This window comes from Lathamus discolor, chromosome 5 (assembly GCF_037157495.1).
Source record: "Lathamus discolor isolate bLatDis1 chromosome 5, bLatDis1.hap1, whole genome shotgun sequence".
Classification (NCBI taxonomy): domain Eukaryota; kingdom Metazoa; phylum Chordata; class Aves; order Psittaciformes; family Psittacidae; genus Lathamus; species Lathamus discolor.
In genome coordinates, this window is record NC_088888.1 from 30,891,130 (window position 1) to 30,912,075 (window position 20,946).

Genomic DNA, 20,946 nt, shown 5'->3' on the forward strand with positions numbered 1-20,946 from the left:
TTCTATCTAGGCAGAAAAAAACAAAGAAATGCATTAGCATATGTATGTCACACCTATAACTTCACCATAGTTGCTGAAGAACAACTCTGGTGTCTTTGAAAGATCTGCTCGAAACAATTGATAGGGTTAGAACAGCAAAAGCTAAGGATTATGTTATCAAGAAAAGAGAAGAATAGGAAGTATACATTTTAAATTTCTTTTTTAAGTTGTAATAGATTTTTATGATTCAATTTAAATTAATGGGATTTACATCAGTGATTAAAGAGTACACAAAATTATTGCTTATTACCTGGAGAAAAGTTTAGGATGCATGTTTGAAATACACTTTCTCTTCTAATTCACATAAGAGTTTAATTTCTATGACATTTTTAAATACTGAGAGAAGTATGAGTATCAATATGGCATTAAATTACAAAACATAAGAATGGGATGGGAGAAAAAGAAGTAGAATAACCATTTTACCTTTAGCTATAGTTGGCATGTGGAAAGGAATACTAATTACTCCCACCAAATCTTCCAGTGGAATTAAAGACCGTAGAATTGATCTGATTCTAATGGCTTCCCCTTTACCAGCATGGATTAACTAAGAAAAAGATAAACAAAAATTAACAAGGTCTTCTTTGTACCTTTTATATGTGTCCATGTTCTGAAAACTTTCTGAAACAGATACACAAGAGTGACTGCTCTCAAAATCACATTATAATTTTTAATGTAAATTTCACACAATCTGTATTTATTTGCTGTATTTTGGATGCAAATGTGCAAAGTCCACAAATCTAGACGTTTGAGTACTAAATTAGCCCATTTTCACAATGGAATGTTACATAACATAGGTGAACAAAGCATTAAGAAAGTAACCCATGGAAGGAGGGGAAGAGGAGAGCAAAAGCAGATTTTCATTTGTTGTATACCAATTTTTTCTGTCCCAGACAAATCATAACAAAATGCAGTGAGACAGAGAGAATACAATGGTTCATACACTGACCTTATATGGATCTCTCTCTCCTTTCTCAAGTCATCAATCTCTGCACAAATCTGATACTGAGCTATACTATCTATAGGAATTAAGGCACACTTCAGTGTGAAATGAAAAAGTATTAAGTAAGAATTTCTGAAGAAGAGGAAGATATCTTGAATCATAAAGAACAAATATTTTGAACTAGTTTCAAGCTCTCAGGAGCTAAGTGGTAAGGGCTTGGTTTTTAGTGTCTAATTCTTTGTATCTAATGGCTGAAAGTGACATCTTACCTTTGAGATGGTTTGTTGGTGTGAATAAAGATACTGATGTCTATGTCCAGGGACAGTGTTTATTCCCACGTTTTAGATTAATGTCCTATAATATTTACTCTTTTATATGCAATTTAAACAGTATATTTAAACCAGTATATGAAGAGAATAAAAACATGGCTTAAAAAAAAAACCATCACTCCATCACAATAAACAGGGAAATTTGAGGAGTTTGATTGTCCTAATGGACAACCAAACAATATTCATTACAAAATGTTGTTGAAGACCAACCATAGTGAACTGTAATAAGAAAAATAATAGAATAATTCCTTCAAAAAGACCAGCCACAGAACAGTCTACAGAAATTCCTTGCAAATCAGATCAACACATTATTTACATTAAAATACTATGCAATCGTACCACTGTTTTAATACCTGATAATATGTTAGCGTGAAAAAGCCAAACAGCAAACCACTAAAGAGACAGCAAAACAACAATGTCTGCATTTGCCAATGCATGCAGACATTAAACTTACGTGCATTTCAGGGGCACAACGTCCTAAGAGATCAATCAAAGCAGCATAAAAAGTCATGATTGCATTTCCCATGTGAATAGTATCATCTTCTTGCTCTTCCATTTCACTGTAGTTAGTTAAAATATTAAAATAATTAAAATACTAAAAAACACAAGAAAGTTTTTACATCAGCAATAAAATCTGCTCATAGATGTAAGAGTTTTTCGTAGCTTCCTGTTAACTGATGGACTTTTATCAGAATAACACAGAATGGAATGTCCCCCTAAACAAGTGCAGTAACATCTGCTTCGTTACCATTTATCTGTCTCATTTTGCAGCAGAGGATTGATTCTTAACTGCTGGCAAACAACAAACAGAATTCTAAAAAGGATTTAATATTTAGAGGGAGTTACTTAATTTAACAGGGCAAGGAAGCACTGTTTGGAAGAAGATTAATCTCTACTCTCCATAGAATCCAAGGAAGAATCCAGCTTATAATTCACATGTTAAACAAACAAGTCATTTCACAACCAAGATTAAAAAAACACAAATAAACAAAAATGATGGCAATGAAAGCAGTTCCACTGCACCTACAGGGTTTTACTAGATCCATTACTTGGGGAAGGTCCATCTCTTGTTGGATCTTCTGCTATTTGTATTGCTTCCTCCATGGCAGCAAGTAAACCATTGCCTCCTTCTCCTCTTAGAGCTGGACCAAAACATTCAGGTCGACGGATAAGCAGCCTGACTACAACATTAGCATTCTCCTCCACACTCTCTCCTACCACACAGAAAAAAAATACCAGTATTTAAGATTATATCAAAAACAGTTCTGAAATATAATGAAAAAAAAAGGTATAAAAAAGAGCATCAGCATATACTTTTAACTACAAGGAAGTTTAAATATCATGACACAGTTACATAAGCACACAAAAATACTTCTCTATTATTGTAATAATTGCTATGAAATAAAATGTGATATAATTAAAACATTAAATAGGGTCACAGAAGTAACTACGTACTAAAGGATGTTTAAATCATAACTGAAGATACTAATTTGTAGTACAGACTCACAGCCAAGTGAGAGTTAATTAGCGATCAATATAGCTGGCAAACCTTAAAACTGGGCTATCTAAATCTTCATCAAAAGACTGGGGATTTTCACTATATATAGCATGAGTTTTATAAAAAAAAAAATATTAAGAAATCTGCCTTCCAAAGCAGATGTGAGCATTTCAAAGACTACAGTTGGATCTAAAAAGCTGGGCATAGGCTCATAGGACCCTATATGACTTGAGAAATAGTCACTTAAGTTACTGCTTGTCTTGAGCAGTTCTACTTCTGCAAATTGTCCTTTAAATGTACAGTAACTTACCAAGTTGAATTGTATTACTATTTTAAATATAAAACTTATTTGCCCATTAGAGGAAGTTAAAAAAATTATAGGCTCCTACACTACCATTGCAAAAAACAGCAAAACGAAGAAAATCCAAATATCGCTCTCCTTCAACTGGATTCCATCCAATGTCTGGGTAGCCTTTAGAAATCAATAAAGGACAACTCTGCAATCCACACCCAGCCAAGTAGCGAACCACCTACAAGCAAGTTAAGATGAAAAAGATATTAATTGTGAAAAAGACATATAGTTTCAATGAGAAGCATCCTCATATATTGTCTTGGATATGGTGCCCACATTCTATTATCCCTGAGAAAAGTCATATAGTACTTTGGGCAAATCAGAAGAGCAGTCTCTCAGTTCACTTTCCCAGTCTTTTCCTATTTCTGCAATGAACTACAAGACTGTTCTTACCTTAATTCCATTTTTCATCCCTCTAAATCACTGCTTTGCTATCCATATCTCACTTCTCTTGCAATCCTAAGCATTACGGATTACTTAGTGTGTAGTTACAGAAAATTACAATTATCTCTATTTGAAAACGCATCTTCTTATGTAACCCACAGGTCTAATCTTCAACTTTAACCTTTTCTTTTCACTCTTTTTCTTCCTTTCTTTTTAAACATGCAGCAGTAACACTCCCTGTAATCCAGACCTAGTCTCAGTAGTAGTCTTCAGTTTGCTTTCACCTTTCTGAAATATCAGAAAGTATTCAACCGGTTCAGACAGCTTCTTTTTGCTGACCATTCATAATAATTGTAAGTTTAAAAACAGCCTTTTAAACACACATAGCCCATCTTCCTATTCCAAGAATAGGCTCATCTATACTTACATTACTCCTGACAGATGCTTTCCTACAAAGGTTATAGCATCTCCAAAATTGGAGGTCTTCAATAACAAATTCGGAAATGTATTAACTGTCTTACTTTCCATTAGAAAGATTTAAGATTAGTGTCTACCTTAAATCTGTCTTTCCATTATTTAAGTTGCTTTTCCCTTCTGCTACTGATAGAGTAACTATTATTCCTTACTGCAGCGGCAATTTACATATTCTACACAACTGCCACATGCTCTCGTGAGTTTAGAATCATAGAATCATAGAATAGTTAGAGTTGGAAAGGACCTCAAGATCATCTAGTTCCAACCCCCCTGCCATGGACAGGGACACCTCACACTAAACCATCCCACACAAGGCTTCATCCAACCTGGCCTTGAACACCGCCAGGGATGGAGCACTCACAAGCTCCCTGGGCAACCGATTCCAGTGTCTCACCACCCTAACAGGAAAGAATTTCCTCCTTATATCCATTCTAAACTTCCCCTGTTTAAGTTTTAACCCATTACCCCTTGTCCTGTCACTACAGTCCCTGACGAAGAGTCCCTCCCCTATAGGGATCCCTATAGGCCCCCTTCAGGTACTGGAAGGCTGCTATGAGGTCTCCACGCAGCCTTCTCTTCTCCAGGCTGAACAGCCCCAACTTCCTCAGCCTGTCTTCATATGGGAGGTGCTCCAGTCCCCTGATCATCCTCGTGGCCCTCCTCTGGACTTGTTCCAGCAGTTCCATGTCCTTTTTATGTTGAGGACACCAGAACTGCACACAATACTCCAGGTGAGGTCTCACAAGACCAGAGTAGAGGGGCAGGATCACCTCCTTCGACCTGCTGGTCATGCTCCTTTTGATGCAGCCCAGGATACGGTTGGCTTTCTGGGCTGCGAGCGCACACTGCCGGCTCATGTTCATTTTCTCATTTACCAACACCCCCAAGTCCTTCCCGGCAGGGCTGCTGTGAATCTCTTCTTTGCCCAGTCTGTAGCTGTGCCTGGGATTGCTCCGACCCAGGTGTAGGACCTTGCACTTGCCGTGGTTGAACTTCATAAGGTTGGCATCAGCCCACCTCACAAGTGTGTCAAGGTCCCTCTGGATGGCATCCCTTCCCTCCAGCATATCAACCAGACCACACAGCTTGGTGTCATCGACAAACTAGCTGATGGCGCACTCAATCCCACTGTCCATGTCAGCGACGAAGATGTTAAACAAGACCAGTCCCAACACCGATCCCTGAGGGACACCACTCGTTACCGGTCTCCAGCCAGGCATTGAGCCATTGACCAGAACTCTTTGTGTGTGGCCGTCCAGCCAGTTCTTTATCCACCGAGTGGTCCATCCATCAAATTGATATCTCTCCAATTTAGAGAGAAGGATGTCGTGTGGGACAGTGTCAAATGCTTTGCACAAGTCCAGGTAGATGACATCAACTGCTTTACCCTTATCCATCAATTCTGTAGCCCCATCATAGAAGGCCACCAAATTGGTCAGACAGAATTTCCCCTTAGTAAAGCCATGTTGGCTGCCACCAAGCACCTTGTTGTTTTTCATGTGCTTTAGCATGCCATCCAGGAGAATGTGCTCCAAGATTTTACCAGGCACAGAGGTGAGAATGACTGGTCTGTAATTCCCTGGGTCATCCATTTTCCCCTTCTTGAAAATGGGGGTTATATTTCCCTTTTTCCAGTCGTCGGGAACTTCACCTGACTGCCATGATTTTTCAAATACGATGGCCAGTGGCTTAGCAACTTCATTCGCCAGCTCCTTCAGGACACGCAGATGGATTCCATCAGGTCCCACGGACTTGTGCGCGTTCAGGTTCTTAAGATGGTCTCGAACCAGATCCTCTCCTACAGTGGGCCCAAGGTCTTCATTCTCACAGTCCCTGCATCTACCTTCTAAGACCTGGGTGGTGCAGTCAGAGCCTTTGCCAGTGAAGACCGAGGCGAAGAAGTCATTCAGAACCTCAGCCTTCTCCAAATCCTGTGTAGCCAGTTCTCCTGAAAGCTTCCTCAGGGGGCCTATTTTGTCCCTAGTCTGTTTTTTTGTTTGCTACGTACCTGTAGAATCCCTTCCTGTTATCCTTAACATCCCTGGCTAGGTTTAATTCTAACTGGGCCTTAGCCTTCCTAACCTGGTCCCTAGCTTCCCAGACAACATCCCTGTACTCTACCCAGGCCGCCTGTCCTTGCTTCCATTTTTTTATAAGCCTCTTTTTTCCTTTGAGTTTTCCTCAGCGGCTCCTTATCCATTTTTTATTCTTTAGCCTAATTAATCACAATTCCTTCAATCTTTTCTAAAGCATGAATGTTAAGAAAAAATACAGATATCTCTTTGAAAATTTTTTATTGTCACAAGTCATCACAAGACTTCTGGTAACAACTACTGCATTATGCCACCACTGCATGTCACCATCAAGACAGAACAATGAAAGATTTTAGCAATGAAGTTTTGTTGGGTATAGACTCCATTATTCGAAAAGTAAGAGCTGCCCTTGGGGAAATTCCTTTTGGTTACAGCTGTGTATGTAATACCCATAAACTCAATTCAACTATCCAGATCACCAGCAGAAAGAACAATCAATCAGATCCTAATAGTGTTCCTCTGACAGGTACCTAAAACTCCCACAGAATTCTTAGAATCTTGGATTTTGATTACTCCAGCAAACAGGAATTGTCCCCTCCATACAGGGGAAAAAAAAAAAAAAGTGTTTAATGAAGAAGCTACCAACCTTCTCCAGATCAGGCTCCCTTAATGCTAAAGCAAGTTCATTGTTATCCATTACAGAGGCTGCTGCAACATCTAAAGGAGTTGATCCTCGCATAGAAGGAGAGGCTGTTAAAACAACATTTAATTTCAACAGCAGCGTAGTAAAACCCCAACAAATTCACAGTAAATACCATAACTATCTTTTAAAATAAAATACAAAATTTTATTAGTTAGCACATTATAAGCATATCATTTATACCACTTCAAATGATTGTGCATTTGCATGAAATTTGACACTGATCTGAAATCAAAATATAATGTAGATGTCCAAGCTAGGAATAACTTTTCTTACACACTCATTCTCACTTATTCTCATCACATGCTTTGTTTTAAGATCTCATTCTTTCTAGTTCTCCTAACTGACACAGCTTTGTTTTGAGGAAAAGTTAGCAGGGATTTTATACCTAACACACTGACATTTTAGCAAATACGATGATACAGACAATATCTTTAAAATATAAGGTTACATGTTTTCTATTTCTTTAAAAAATGGCAGTAATTATAGCATTAGAAAAAGCTAAGGTTTTCATATTAACAATCCAAATACATTTGATTTAAGCACTTTCTCTTCAAAATGTTTTTCAGTTTATGCTTCTGTCCTCTACTTATACATTAATAAGGAATTTGTGATCATTTAAAAAAAATTACTATGCTGATTCTAAATAATTATATATTCTTAATGCCAAGTAAATAAAGGGTAAATGTATCTTCTCTATAACACCTCAAAAGGCTAACATTTTAAGAAAATATCAAGGTTCATTTCTGGATATCTATACATGCATACCCATGCAAATGAGCTCTGTATTTCTCCCACTGCCATAGGGGCATACTGAACAGTCTACAGATGCAGTCTACAGTGCAGAGGAGTAAGCTTGAGAAGTGAGAAGTAAGCCCTAATGAATTGCTGCCAAAACTTATTTATGATTCTCTTCATTAAAACAGGATTTTATTCTCAAAATGTGCAACTAGTCATCAACTCCCTCTGAATGGCCAGGCACATGCAAAAAACCCTATACTAAATTACCCCAACCCTACTGCCAGGGATTTGTTTGGAGTTAGCAATACAGTTAATGAAGACAATTTTTGTACGGGGTAAATGAGAAACTTCAACACAAGCAGAGTGTGCAAAGGATACGGAAAAATACAAGCGGTTTTATTTATATATAACATGTATATGTATATATATATATATATATAAAAATCAGCAGAAAGTTTTAAGATTTTAGTTTTGGTTTAGAATCTGAAAAGACACACTGATTACTTACCAAGGCCAACACTGCTGTTTTCCAATAAATAGCTAAGATGATCAAACATAGCTTTTTGATTCTGCCTGCTGATGCGGCAAAAATAACATAGAAAACGACAGCAGTTTGCCACCATCTTTGGGAAAGTGATTTCCTGAGAAGCAAATAAAAACAGACTGAAGCTCAAACTCTGACAGGCATAAAACTTGCAGAAGATGCTTACTTATGTAACAGCCTTTTATCACACTAATATTTGTGCTCTGTCTCCTAACAATGAACTGCTTTACCTTGGATTCTCCTCCACCGAGCACATTTACCATCACTTCCATGACAGTTTCATGCATGCCTAAAGCTCTCATGAGATTTGGATGCTGGTAAAATACTTTATTATTCATGATGTCTCTACAGGAAAACAAAATAAAAAATTGCATTAAAATGTTACGCACCAATAGTTTACCTATTGTGTTTATTTACAAAGCTGATTTACTGTACAATTCTTCACCACATGAGGTGAAAAATTACCTCAGGGACTTTTCCAGGTTGAGTCTCCAATCTCTCCTTATACTCTTTTTTCTCTATGCACATTGTGTAAGAACCTTGAGCTTTCTTTTCCCATGCTATAGCTATTGCCCTAAACACTACTTGATTACACCAGGGTAGGATGGTATTCTATTTTCAATAGGAATGCCATTCCAGATCTAAAATTCTTTTTTCCTGCCTTTTTTTTTTTTTTTTCCCCCTCAGCTAAAACTCCTGTGATCAAGCAAGGAAAATTTCAGTCTTACAAAGGATGAAAGGAGAACAGTACTGTTCCATCACTTTAAACGCTACAAATTTACACTATCAGTTATGCAAGAGAATCCATGCAGTGTGTCTGATGTAGGTGTCACTATCAGAGTTTTTGACTTCCAGTATCTCCCAGAAAGATTAGATGATCTTTCTCCCCCTGCAAAGCCTACACTGGACTAATATGAGTTTCCACTCATTTTAGACTTCACTAGCTTATGTGAAGTGTGACAACATAAATTTGAAGTACAAAGCCATATTTTGAAATACCAGTATTTTGTATCTCTTGACAGATGGCGGACTTTCCCTTTTGCCAAAACTTTAGCATGAGTACACTGAACACTGAAACATCTGGGGAATATTGATGGAACCTGCTGGCAATCTCAGAAGTAGGCATTGTTCGTAATGACACTACAGAATTATGTGTAGACATAATTTGGATATTTGAGATTTTCAGTAAGCTAAAAAAAAAAAAAAAAAAGTGCTTTGCACAACAAAAGCTTCTCTTCTCCTTGCATTCCTGGCATTCTTTATATAATGCTATCATTGTCATTGCTCTAGCTGATGTTTAATCTCACAAGATCTCTTTTTGAAAATAGAGTAAAAACCCCAAAATCTTTGCTAGTAGAAAGGATCATGTTTTCTTTACTGTTTTCTCCAACTGTACTCTTTATTAGGCTATATTTCAATATTATTAATCATATAATCAGGAAAAACTAGATTGGGTGAACCAATTCATACTTCAAATAGTACCAACTACATTCAGTGCAACAAAAATAGTACCAACTACATTCAGTGCAATAGTACCAACTACATTCAGTGCCTGTACAGCATATGTACAGACACCTGTAGACAACTCCATTAGCTGACTGCTGGAGGAATTCTATGCTACACTGTACACATACACACATACACAGCTACACTGCACTCATATAAAATAGACAGTATTCCTAATAGGATTCTACATAATCATACTATTTAAAATATGGTCACAAGATATATTTTGTGATATCATAAAACATTACATACATAGCAGTTTTCAACTCATCTCACAACGTCTTACATTTGTTTTTCTCCAGAAATGATATATGCAATGTTGCAAAGTATCTTACAACTGAAGATACTACATAACTCATATCAGTGTCTGCATTTACACGCATACCTCGGCAATAACCATACAGCAAATAACAACAAATATCTGTAAATAAAAAGGTGTTATACTCCACTTATTTACCCTAATCCACGAATCATAAGTTTCTCTTCCTCCTTCCCCATTCTGACACTAAGCAAGGAACGAATTTGGCCAAGGGATGCCAGAAGATTGATTGTGTCTTCCACAGACACACTATTTATGGTGTAGGTCTTTGGTAAGGCTCGCACCAGGCCACCAATACCATCATATTGGCGATGCAGCAATACAAACATGGCCCGCACTAACTCCGGGTCTTCTATCACAGATTCCTGGGCCCAGCGTACCATTGTGTCTGAAATCAGCTGCTGAAGAGTAGCTGTAAGAAAATGCATAAACCACAAAATCATCATTAATTGCTCATGTTTCCACTAGCAGTCCCTCAAAACTCATTATGCAACATAAATTGAATAAATTAAATTCTTAAGAAGCACCTTTTTTTCCATATTTCTTTAGCATACTATCAAAGGAAAATAAAATAGCACAGGAGAAGCAGAAGCATCTCAAAAGCAAAAGCCTATATTTAAAAATCAAAGTACAGAAAATAAATCTGCTAACAAACAATTATGAAGACTTACAAGATGCTCACAAAGTCATCAGATTTATTTCTATATCATGCTTTCAAGATTTTTCCAGGAATTCAGGTCTGATGGGTTTTTATAGATATTATGAAGTAAGAGTGGAAAAATATACTGGCAGCACATATAAATGCTCTATTATTGATTTACATGTGCAAGCTCTGCATCCATGTACAAAACGTGGCTAATTTAACTTAGCCCTTTGCCAAAACCAAAGTTTCTTCAAAAGAAGCAGAAATGAAATCATCATTTGCGTATTTTAAATTCAGTCCCCAATTAAGCAAGAAAGTTGTATCTGGTATTCTCACAATCTTTATTAATTAATTAATTAATTAAATAATTTATTATTAATTAATCTTTATTACTTGGGATATATTTCTCTATATATTTGGAAAAGTCTTATAGGCAAACTATATGTCAGTTAAGATTTGAGACTACTGCTTTGAAAAATTACTAATGAACTAACAGTCAAGACAAATTATTTTATAAAGACAACTGAATAATATTCTTTTTCCCATCTCAGGGAACTTCCACATTCAGGTTTGCAAGACTCTGTCAGACCACTCTGGGATTCTCTTGATATATTCTGATAGTTACACACTGGAGAATTTCACCATAGTACTTACATAAGTAATAAATTTATTTCCATGTAAAGCAGGTACCAGTGAAAATTTGAGAAGGGAAATGTGATAATCCTTCCTGAAGTACAATGAACTGCCTAATAAATATCCTGATATTGAAGGAGGTGGCTGATGCAGACCAAATATCAAAAATATTTTCAAATTAGAAATCTAGGTGTTAAGACAGTAATATGATTTTGGAGTAAACCAGATGTAACTTCAGGCTAAACTCAAACAAACAAAAAGTACATACAGGAATATATTGAAGGGACAGGAGTTTACAGAAATCATATTGTTTAACAAAAGAGAGACTGTGCTAAGATGTGCTAATACAGGGTAAGGGACAAAAAGAGTAAAAGTACCATATTTTATTGTTACTGTCCAAACACTGTACTATAGGTGTTTCCACTGTCACACAGCATAGCATTTTTTAGAACAAAGACACTTTAAAAATAAGAAAAGGATAAAATGATAGTTCAGAAGGACTGTAATAAATAACAAGAAGGGACACAATACAAAGCTTAGTTTGTTTTTGTTTTGTGAAGAATCACATGAGCAGGCTGTCATTTGGGTCCTGTTTTGATAATTGCAATACTGCATCCTACCTACCTGTGGGTCTGGTCATTGTCTTGCTTGCAATGAAGAACCCAAGCATCCTAGCCACCACAATATTGTTTAACTAGTTTAGTATAACGCCACCTTTCTACTAACATAAATGAGACAGAATTAGATTTGTAGAGTTTTAAGCTCTACAGGAAAAAAAATAGGAAATGCAGGATTCATTGCCACGGTCTGCAGAGACCCAGTCTCTAGCTACTACTGCCTGATAACGGAAGCAACAGTTATAAATTGCAAAGCAAGAAGGCACATTTTTAGGAGAAGGAAAATACTTCTACTTAAAGAACACTATGCTAACACTAATAACTGGCCTCTAAGAAGCCATCTTATTGTAAATACCCTAGAGAAATCTTCTCATCCTGTAACTGTAGGCACTTACATTAGCAATCAAGTTAAAAGGCCGGTGTCCCTAGGAATTCTGTGTAATCACTGATGGAAAGCAATTTTTTACCAAAGTCAGAACCCCTAAACTTTGTGGCCAGAAAAATTAGGACATTTGAAAGAAAAAAAAAAAAAAAAAAGCCAACCAAAAAATAAAAAAAATAAAAAAACCCCACAAAAAAGCACAAACAAAAACCCTCAAACAATTAGATCAGCACTGACAAGTAAAAAATAAATAAATTTCTGTAATCAGTTGGCACCAAGCGCAAAACTTGGATTCCCCTGACAATGATTCTTATCAAGATGAAAAGACAGAAAATGTCAGAAAAATGATAGACCAACTATCACAGTCAGCAAATCTTGAATTTTAGATTGGATGGGGAGGCTTCTCCTAAGCACAGCTTTGCAAATTATGGTAAAATTGCACAGTCTCCATTGATTTGGTAATCTTCATGCAAATACAGCTGCAACTGATTTTACAAGCAAATTATCATAATTAGGACCTTGCTACAATTATTAAGTCTATACCAATTTTACAAAAAGCAAGATACATTCTGGAAAACTTTGATTTGAAAGAGGAGCAAGGGTGGAAAAGCCAGTAGAAAAAGTTTTCCACTGCATTCTATTGGGAATCAAATCTGCCTATCATAAAAATTCCACCTGAACTTGTCTTGACACCAGATCTACAAACTTTAAGGTCCACAGATGTTGTGCTAAAAATCCACCTGGCTTTGCCTGAAAATACGTGAAGAACTTCCTCCCATGCTTCTTTTGCCTTCTGGAATTAGGACACAAGAAACAGTTTTAATTTTGCTTACAGGATGTCTTATCATCATCATCAACTGGCTTCTCAGCTTGCTTCTTCTTCAGATACGTAACTTTTTCCATAAGGTATAAGAGGCGACCCCTAATGGTTAAATCATTGTTTCCATCCAATGTTCCATCTTCATCTAGTTCAATCCCTGAAACAAAAAATATACACTAAATAGTCAAAGAATAAAATTAAACGTATTACAGACATGTTGTCTATCTTGTAAGTACAAACATAATGGAACGGATATATGTTGTTCTGTTCTGTTAGAACTATAAAAGAGTTTGAGATGGGATATGCTTAAACAACAGTTTGGAACTAGTATAGATCAGGCATATGCACAAGACGGGAAACTGTAGATAAGGATCACATAATCTTGTTAATTTAATTTTCTATAATTTGTGTGTTACAATGCATGAAATATTTAGTAAATATATATGTGTTCAACTTCCCCAGTATGAATGTTTTCATGCTAGCACTGATGCCTGTGTTTTGAACATACGTACTTAAAAAGTGCAGATATAGTCCCTACTGACACAGTATGGTTCAACTGATACTAGTAAAGACTAGGAGATTTGTAGGTAAAACACACAGAAGTGAAAGAACTACAGTTGCAATAAATATACTTCCTAGTGACCAATCACAAGAAAATAGCCACCTTGATTGTAGAGTAGCTCTTTCACGATATTCTAATAACAAACACAAAAATGTAAAAAAAAACCAACAAAAAAAAAAAAACAACAAACAAAACCAAACAACTTTGCATATGCAGCTTTACAAAATCACAGAACTGCTGAAGTTGGAATTAGCCTTTAGGGATTGTCCAGTCCAGGCACCCTGGCTCAAAGCTAGTTCAACTAGAGTAGGTTGCACAAGACCATGTCTAGTCAGTTTTTGAGTATCTCCTAAAGTAGACTCCACAACCTCTCTGGAAAACCTGTTCTTGAATTCTATCACCCTTACAGTAAAAATAAATACATAAAAAAAGGAAAAAGTAAAATTTCCTGTATTTCAATTTGTACCCATTGTCTCTTGCGCTGTCACTAGGCACCACTAACAAAAGTCTGGCTCAGCCTTCTTTACCCCTCCTGCCCAACAGGTATTTATATGCATTGCTACATTTTCCCCACAAGCTTTCTCTTCAAGTTGAAAAACAGTAGTCCTCTCAGTTTCTCATTGTACAAAAGATACTCCAAGAATTTAACCATCTTTGATGGCCCCTCCCTAGACTCATCTAGTCTGTCCATGTCCCTCTTGTACAGGGTTATCCTTAAGGGCCCACTGTTGCTCATGTTCACTCTGTTGTCCACCAGGATCACCAGGTCCTTTCCTGACAAACTACTTCCCAGTTTGGTCCCTAGCCTGTCCTTGCTGCATGGAGTTATTCCTGCCCACATGTAGAACTTAGCACTTCCCATTGCTGAACTCAACAGGATTCCTGTCAGCTCATTCCTCTCATGTTTGCAAGCTTACTCATTTAAGGATTGTCAAGGAATTAAAAATCTTGACCTATACCTATTATTCCCACTAAAATAACCTCAAAATAAAAATATCATGCAAATGTTTTTTCTGGTTTTTGGTTTGGTTTTGTTTGTTTGTTTGTTTTTTGTTTTGTCTTTTTTTTAGTTTCCAATATAAGTTCTAAAATTAAGGGGTTTGTGGGGAGTTCTTTAGCAGTCTTGAATTTTATAGGATGTTTCTTCACGACATTACATCATTCTTCTCAACTTATTGAATCTGTTTTTAGTTGCCTGATTTTCTGCACTCTGTATGGGTGAATAAAAAAGGCCACTCTTCCCTCATGAAGCAAAACATTCTGCATTCTCTTCTAGTTTGACCATATATGAGGCTAAGAACATTTATTTGGTTCTGACTACAAGATGAGCACCTCTATTTGACAGTATTTATAACTGATATAGTGTAATCTATAGACTGCTTAGTTGCTGTTTCTTATGTAAAATAATTTAGAAAATTATCGTAAAGTTAATATAATTTAAAAAGTAAAAACATTCAGTAACAAGACTTACCACAGTGTGTCATTAGGTCTTCATGGAATTCCAAAAGTTGATCCCTAATTTCTTCAGGGCAGGGGCAATCATTTTTATCATCTTTAAAGTTCAGCAGCATATTAATCTTAAAAGAACAAAGGAAAACTTTGAATTCAAACATAGCTCTGCCACATGTAGAGTACAACAAAAAGTAATTTGTTTGTTCGAAGCTGTACCTGCTCCTGAGGTGGTGATCGAAATTCTTTTGTTTTTCTAGCTGTCAGGGCAGCAGACATGTTCAAGGCCTGCATCACTTCATTGTACCGGAAGCGTTGATTTTCTTGAAGCTTGGCCACAAAATCATCTGAAAATGCTACAATGGCTTCTATTCGGTGCCGTACTTGGCAATCACAAAGGTACTGGAGTAGATGACACATCTAAGAAACAGTATTGTAAGAGAAAGAAGAGTTGTCAAGCTAATAAATATCTTTCTTTTACCTGTTATTGGAATAAAACAACTGAAATCTTTAATGCTGTCATTTAGTACATGTGAAGAAATCCTACACCAGCAATAGCTGGCATCTGCAAGAGATTTATGTGCCTCAGACATATAAAATGTAAAACTTTTATTAAAGTTATAAGAGAATGAATTTACCCCTGGCTTCTAGGGGATTTCCTTTCTGTGTAGATCCATAAAAACAAGTAATTCCCTGTTAATATCATTGAGAAAGTAATTCTCAATGATATATTTAATGAAACAATAGTTCTTTGATCTATGGTGAACAAGTCTATATCATTAGGAAGACACTAAATCCTGTTGTTTCCTTAAGGAAATTACTTCTCTGTTTAAATAACATCAAAATGTTATATTCCTTGAAAGAGAAGTGATCAAATAAAGAAAAAAAGGATTTGTGAAGAAATGGGAACAACCACTATCACAGCAGTATTGTTACCTGTAACTTAACAGGTTCTGGAAGTTTCATCTGAAGAAGCCCTTCCTTTGGTACTTGATCCCCTCTGGTTTCTTCCTCTCCTTCTTCTGACTTCAGCTCACCTGGACTCTGCTCTTTATCTGAGAAATCAATTTCATCCTCCTGGCTCACTGCTTCTTTGAAAACCCGGGGCTCAATCAACTGTAAGATGTGTTTCAGATCCCCATTGTGGAAGATTCCCATAATCAGAAGGGTATAAAAGAGTTTGATGAGAGGGACAAACAGAAATTCTGTAGAACCTCCAACTGGATCTCTGACATGGAGGCTGCCCTCCTGAACAGCTTCAGTCAGCATCTCTATGGTTTTGGCTTTTAAGGTTTCCAGAGGGAATTCAGGACTGAACTGAAAGCACTCACTGCTAATGCTTACAAAACTCGGAGAGGAGAATTGCATTCTTGGCCTTAATGAAGTGCTAAGTCCTATGCCAGGGAGGCCATGTTTTTTGTTTTCATCAGGAAACAAAGTAATACTCTTGGTCTCATCTGTCATTGGAACTATGAATTCATTATTCATCATTAACCTGGCAGTTGCATAGGTATTGAGATGGATGTCAATGAGTAAGTCATAATATCCTGCACGTAATAATCCTGGCATATATTTATTCTCAATAGCATACAGGAGCTGAGATTCATCCACATGGCTACACATAGCATGGGCCACTCTATTGTTACCTAAAGCACAAACAGCTGAATATAATCGGAGGGTATGGTAGTGAAATTTCAGCAATTCTTCTTGTTCTGTCAACTCTAAAATATCAATTGTCCTGCAGAGAAAAACAAGTAAACAAAAAAAGAAACAGTAAATTTTGTATCAGTGCAAAAACTTACTTAAGTGAAGGCATTAAAAATTCTCCCTAACAATAACATTGGCACAGTATCAATTCTAGGGATGACTTTTTCCACATTTCAGTTTTCATGTAGGGAACAATGTCAACCTAAGAATCAAGGACTAATAACAACGTTCAATAGAAAATTTTTTCAGGTTACTCCTAATGTACAACTTCAATTCTTTTCAGCGGGGAAAGATCAAAATTGTTTACTTAACACAGAATACTTCATCATGCTACAAACAAGAATTTGAATAACTGAAATGAAGATTTTAAAACTAGTATAGGTTGAGATATTTATATGATTTCTTTTTTTTTTTTTAGATCTGGGGTTGCAAAATGACAACAGACTAACCAGTTCTTTTGCAGAGGGTTGGGGGCAGAGCTGTTTGTTTAGAATTCTTAGCTAATATTCCAGTGATTTTATTTTCAGTTTTGGCACTGGCAAAATACTGAGACATCTAGGTAACAGAGAAATCATGAAGTTATATTTCTTCCCTTGTTTAAATTGAATATACTTCAACACACAAACATCAACCTGTTTTCTTCGGGAATATGGAGAGCCATGAACTGCAAAGGATTCAGGCACTGTATCATCCAGCCTTGTCGTTCACTGATCCGAGAGACATCAACCTTCAGGAAGTGGTTTGGCACTCTGCTCCAAAGGACATGAGTAAGAAATTGGACATGGAGACGTGGAGGACATTGAGAGACGGGGTTTTTATGTTCACTTTTGAATAAACCAGCAGATAATGGCATTACATTCTGGAAAATTCCAACAGAAGAGGCAATCATTTTCATCATCTTTACCAAACAATGAATATATTATATTTTTCAAGAAATATATTCAACAGACAGTAAACTACAGTGCAACAGGAAACTAATATTCTCAGTAGATTGTAAAACCAGCAGGGAACTGTTGGAAGATTGGCAGCAACAGAGCACTGTGCATAACAATAACAGTTTTTAAAAATGGTTAAATTTGAAATAGAAACTTGAATGGAATATGTCATCACATCCTTGGACCAGAGATCTGAACTTCACTCTTCCGATTTGTTAGACATCCATGTCTCCAAAGCAAGGAAGCAAATTTTAGCTGTTTTCTCTAGTGTGCTGTTGGAATGTACTTTAAAACCATTTTAAAACCCTAATCTAATCTGCAGGTCATCCATGCTTTGTTTGTAGAGTAAGAGATTTGCCTTACTGACCTCAGTGATTTCACTTCATCATGAAGGATGAGATTCAGAAAATTCAACACAACCCTGCAACATCCTGTCAATTCTAACCAGTTACAACCCTTCTCATCCAATGAACTGTGTTTTAAATACATGAACCATTTAAAACCGAGTTAAGAATAAAAATGGCAATAGTGCAAACACGTGAAATCATGAAAACGTGCCCAATGACAAGAGCACATTGCAGGCAACAAATAGCCAAAATAAAATCTTTTACAAAAAAAAAATCAAATAATTACTTGAAACATTAGTCCTAAACCTGCACAAACCCAAGCATTCTTTACCTTTATTCTTCCCAATTCAAACTGGAAAACATTGGGGCTTGTAGCTTGAGCAAATACAGCAGGAAATAACTTTGTACTTGGTTCAACCTAAATCAAAGATGCACAAATATATAACCACTGAAGACAGCAAAACACTATTATATATTAACACCCCCACCCCCAATATCTGTATTAACAGTCAATAAGTGCAAGCTTTTGAATAAAACCTGAGAAAATCACAATGGGAGTAGAGAAATGAGTCATAAGAGCAACAACTCCTTCCAATTGTACAAAAGTTTCTAATAAATTGTAGTCTGAAGATTCAGTTTTCCCCCTTCTTACTAGAATACATGATCAAAAAATACCCACCTGATAATATGTGCCTAGTTCCTTGCCATTAGCTGTGAAGGTCAGCAGGCCACTGGCAGCATCAACCAAGCAACCAATCTCCAGACCATTATTATTACGCCCTTGTCCAGGGCTCATGCTCTCTCCTGCGCACACCATATAGCAGTTGCTGCGTTTTATACTGAATGTCAAAAGACAGATTTATTTATGGACTGTGTGTAAACTTTATGTAGTGGACTAAGAACAATTTTGCATGCCTGCAACCAACAAGCTCTCGTGGCTGAAAACAATGGATCAAAGCATAACCAGTGCCAAAATTCAATGAAACCTAGACTTCATAATTGAAAAAAATAAAAATTGAAGATTGCAATATATTAACAAGCTCAAATCTTTTGTAAAATTCTATGACACAAAACTGATTTTCAAAGTTTATGTTACAAATCATTTATGTTAAACACAGTTTCAGGCAGGATCACAAGCTGAAGTGCTGAGAGGAGGTGTTGCACCAATTCCAGCCTGCTCAAAATCAAAAAGTTCCAAAAATGCTACCAGGTATTTTGCTCTACTTTGTAGCAGTTCATAAGTCAGTATTTACATGATCATACTCTGAAACCACATAGACAAGCTGTGCCTGCTGATTTGATTAGATTATTACTACATACATGGAGTAATAATCACATTGCTGTTTCTTCACAAGCAAGAGAACAAGTTATACTTTTTATTACAATTTTTTAACATAAACCTAACTATATTAAATAAGGTGGATTTATAGTTTATAGATTGTTAGTTGCTTTTACGGGTATAAAATATGTATCTTTTTAAGAAAATTTTAACCAACCTCTCATGAACCTTCCCTTTTTCATCTCCCAGTGTAACTGTGACAGTACGCACTCTTTCCAAGTCAAAGCTTGTGTCATACTGGTGAAAGTCAGATGTAATCCAGCCCACCCAGACATTAGCAGGTTCTTGGCCAGGAAATATTCTCACTGAATAATAATACTGTCAAAAAAAAAAAAAAAAAAAAAAAAGAAATCCTTAAATGTTAGCATTTGGTTTCCAGTTTATCAATTTGATTCAGAATTTATTTGTTGCTTTAAAATCTGAGAACATCTAATCTCTTCAAAAGCAGCATAGGCTTCTTCAAGTGCAATTCATAAGCAAAGAAACAAAAGAATATAAACACAAATCAAAATACAGCTAACAAAATATGTATATTAGAAACAATTGAAAGAATTAAAAATGCAGCTTATATGACTGCATTGTAGGCTTCTGCATCATAGCATTCTAGGATATTTTTGTAGTGCAGCTGCAATTTCTATATTGGAGGTGACTCAGTTTCTAGTATCTACTATCTTTTAGAAAGAGGAGAATACATCCAGAAGAGAAGTACTTCTTTCCCTTTAAAAATTGAAGACTGACTGCTTATGGAGCTGATCTTGTCAGAGAAGATGCAGAAAGCCCTGCACAGAACTTTCCCTGGGAATTCCATTAAATAAATGCTGAGCAACAGTATAGTCCTTAACACTGTTTAATGCAATTTTTCCTATTTATTCCATTATTCTAGAACTACTTATTCTTTCTCTTTTGTGTCTGGTGTTATCAATAGTAGTTTCAAAAATGGATTCAATTCACTTATGGGTTTCCATGTGGAAATTCTTTTAGACTGACAAGTCAAAACAAAAGGAACATAGTGGTCTAACTTCAGTAGTACAGGATTAGCAAAGCAAACAGCTAAAATACCAATCGTATGTCACTATACCGTGGAAGTTTGCATCAAGTAATCATAGTCATCCCTATCATCTGCTAGCACATCCTCAGTAAGCCGTGCAGAGTGACTCGTGCTATAATCTGGCTTTGTCCTCCTCAGCATAAATCTGTAATAAGTAAAATCAAAATCTGTATGAGAAGCTCAATATATCAATATATACACAATTTTACATTGATACATTATCCCTAAATATGTATTTCATATGCTAGCCCTAAATACATAGTATTGATTACATTATTAGTATGTAACACTGGTTAGGCTATCAATTCCATATAGATTAAAAAAATAAATTATTCAGAAAAGAAAAAGAGACAAGCTCCTTTCAAAAAGTGCTTAAATGAACTCTGAGCTTAAATTATATATTCAAAAGTTAACTGGAAACTAAACCCACGTAACTTAAAAAAACTACCAGGCTGTTAAACATCTATCACTTTGAAAGAATGCATTTAAAAACACCACCTATATGCAACTGAATTATTCTGCAACTGAAATATTTAAGAAACCAAGTTTGGTTAAGAAGAGCAGAAAAGAAATGGAAAGCTACAGTAATATTGTCCAGCTAATGG

The 20,946-nt window shown here is 36.2% G+C and overlaps 1 protein-coding gene across 4 annotated transcripts in view; it reads right to left on the bottom strand.

Annotated features, from left to right (window-relative positions):
- Window positions 1–20,946, bottom strand: part of RYR2 (ryanodine receptor 2) — a 380,163-nt gene that overhangs the window by 116,293 nt on the left and 242,924 nt on the right. For all 4 annotated transcript variants that reach the window (XM_065680202.1, XM_065680204.1, XM_065680203.1 and 1 more), the window contains 17 exons: window positions 20,372–20,486; window positions 19,451–19,611; window positions 18,634–18,793; window positions 18,286–18,372; window positions 17,305–17,531; window positions 15,902–16,703; window positions 15,185–15,385; window positions 14,988–15,093; window positions 12,968–13,111; window positions 9,998–10,271; window positions 8,265–8,379; window positions 7,999–8,131; window positions 6,696–6,799; window positions 3,201–3,336; window positions 2,336–2,522; window positions 1,763–1,868; window positions 463–583 (listed from right to left, as the gene is read on the bottom strand). In XM_065680202.1, the coding sequence (XP_065536274.1) occupies window positions 463–583; window positions 1,763–1,868; window positions 2,336–2,522; window positions 3,201–3,336; window positions 6,696–6,799; window positions 7,999–8,131; window positions 8,265–8,379; window positions 9,998–10,271; window positions 12,968–13,111; window positions 14,988–15,093; window positions 15,185–15,385; window positions 15,902–16,703; window positions 17,305–17,531; window positions 18,286–18,372; window positions 18,634–18,793; window positions 19,451–19,611; window positions 20,372–20,486 (3,179 nt within the window). The remainder of the gene's footprint in view (window positions 1–462; window positions 584–1,762; window positions 1,869–2,335; window positions 2,523–3,200; window positions 3,337–6,695; window positions 6,800–7,998; window positions 8,132–8,264; window positions 8,380–9,997; window positions 10,272–12,967; window positions 13,112–14,987; window positions 15,094–15,184; window positions 15,386–15,901; window positions 16,704–17,304; window positions 17,532–18,285; window positions 18,373–18,633; window positions 18,794–19,450; window positions 19,612–20,371; window positions 20,487–20,946) is intronic.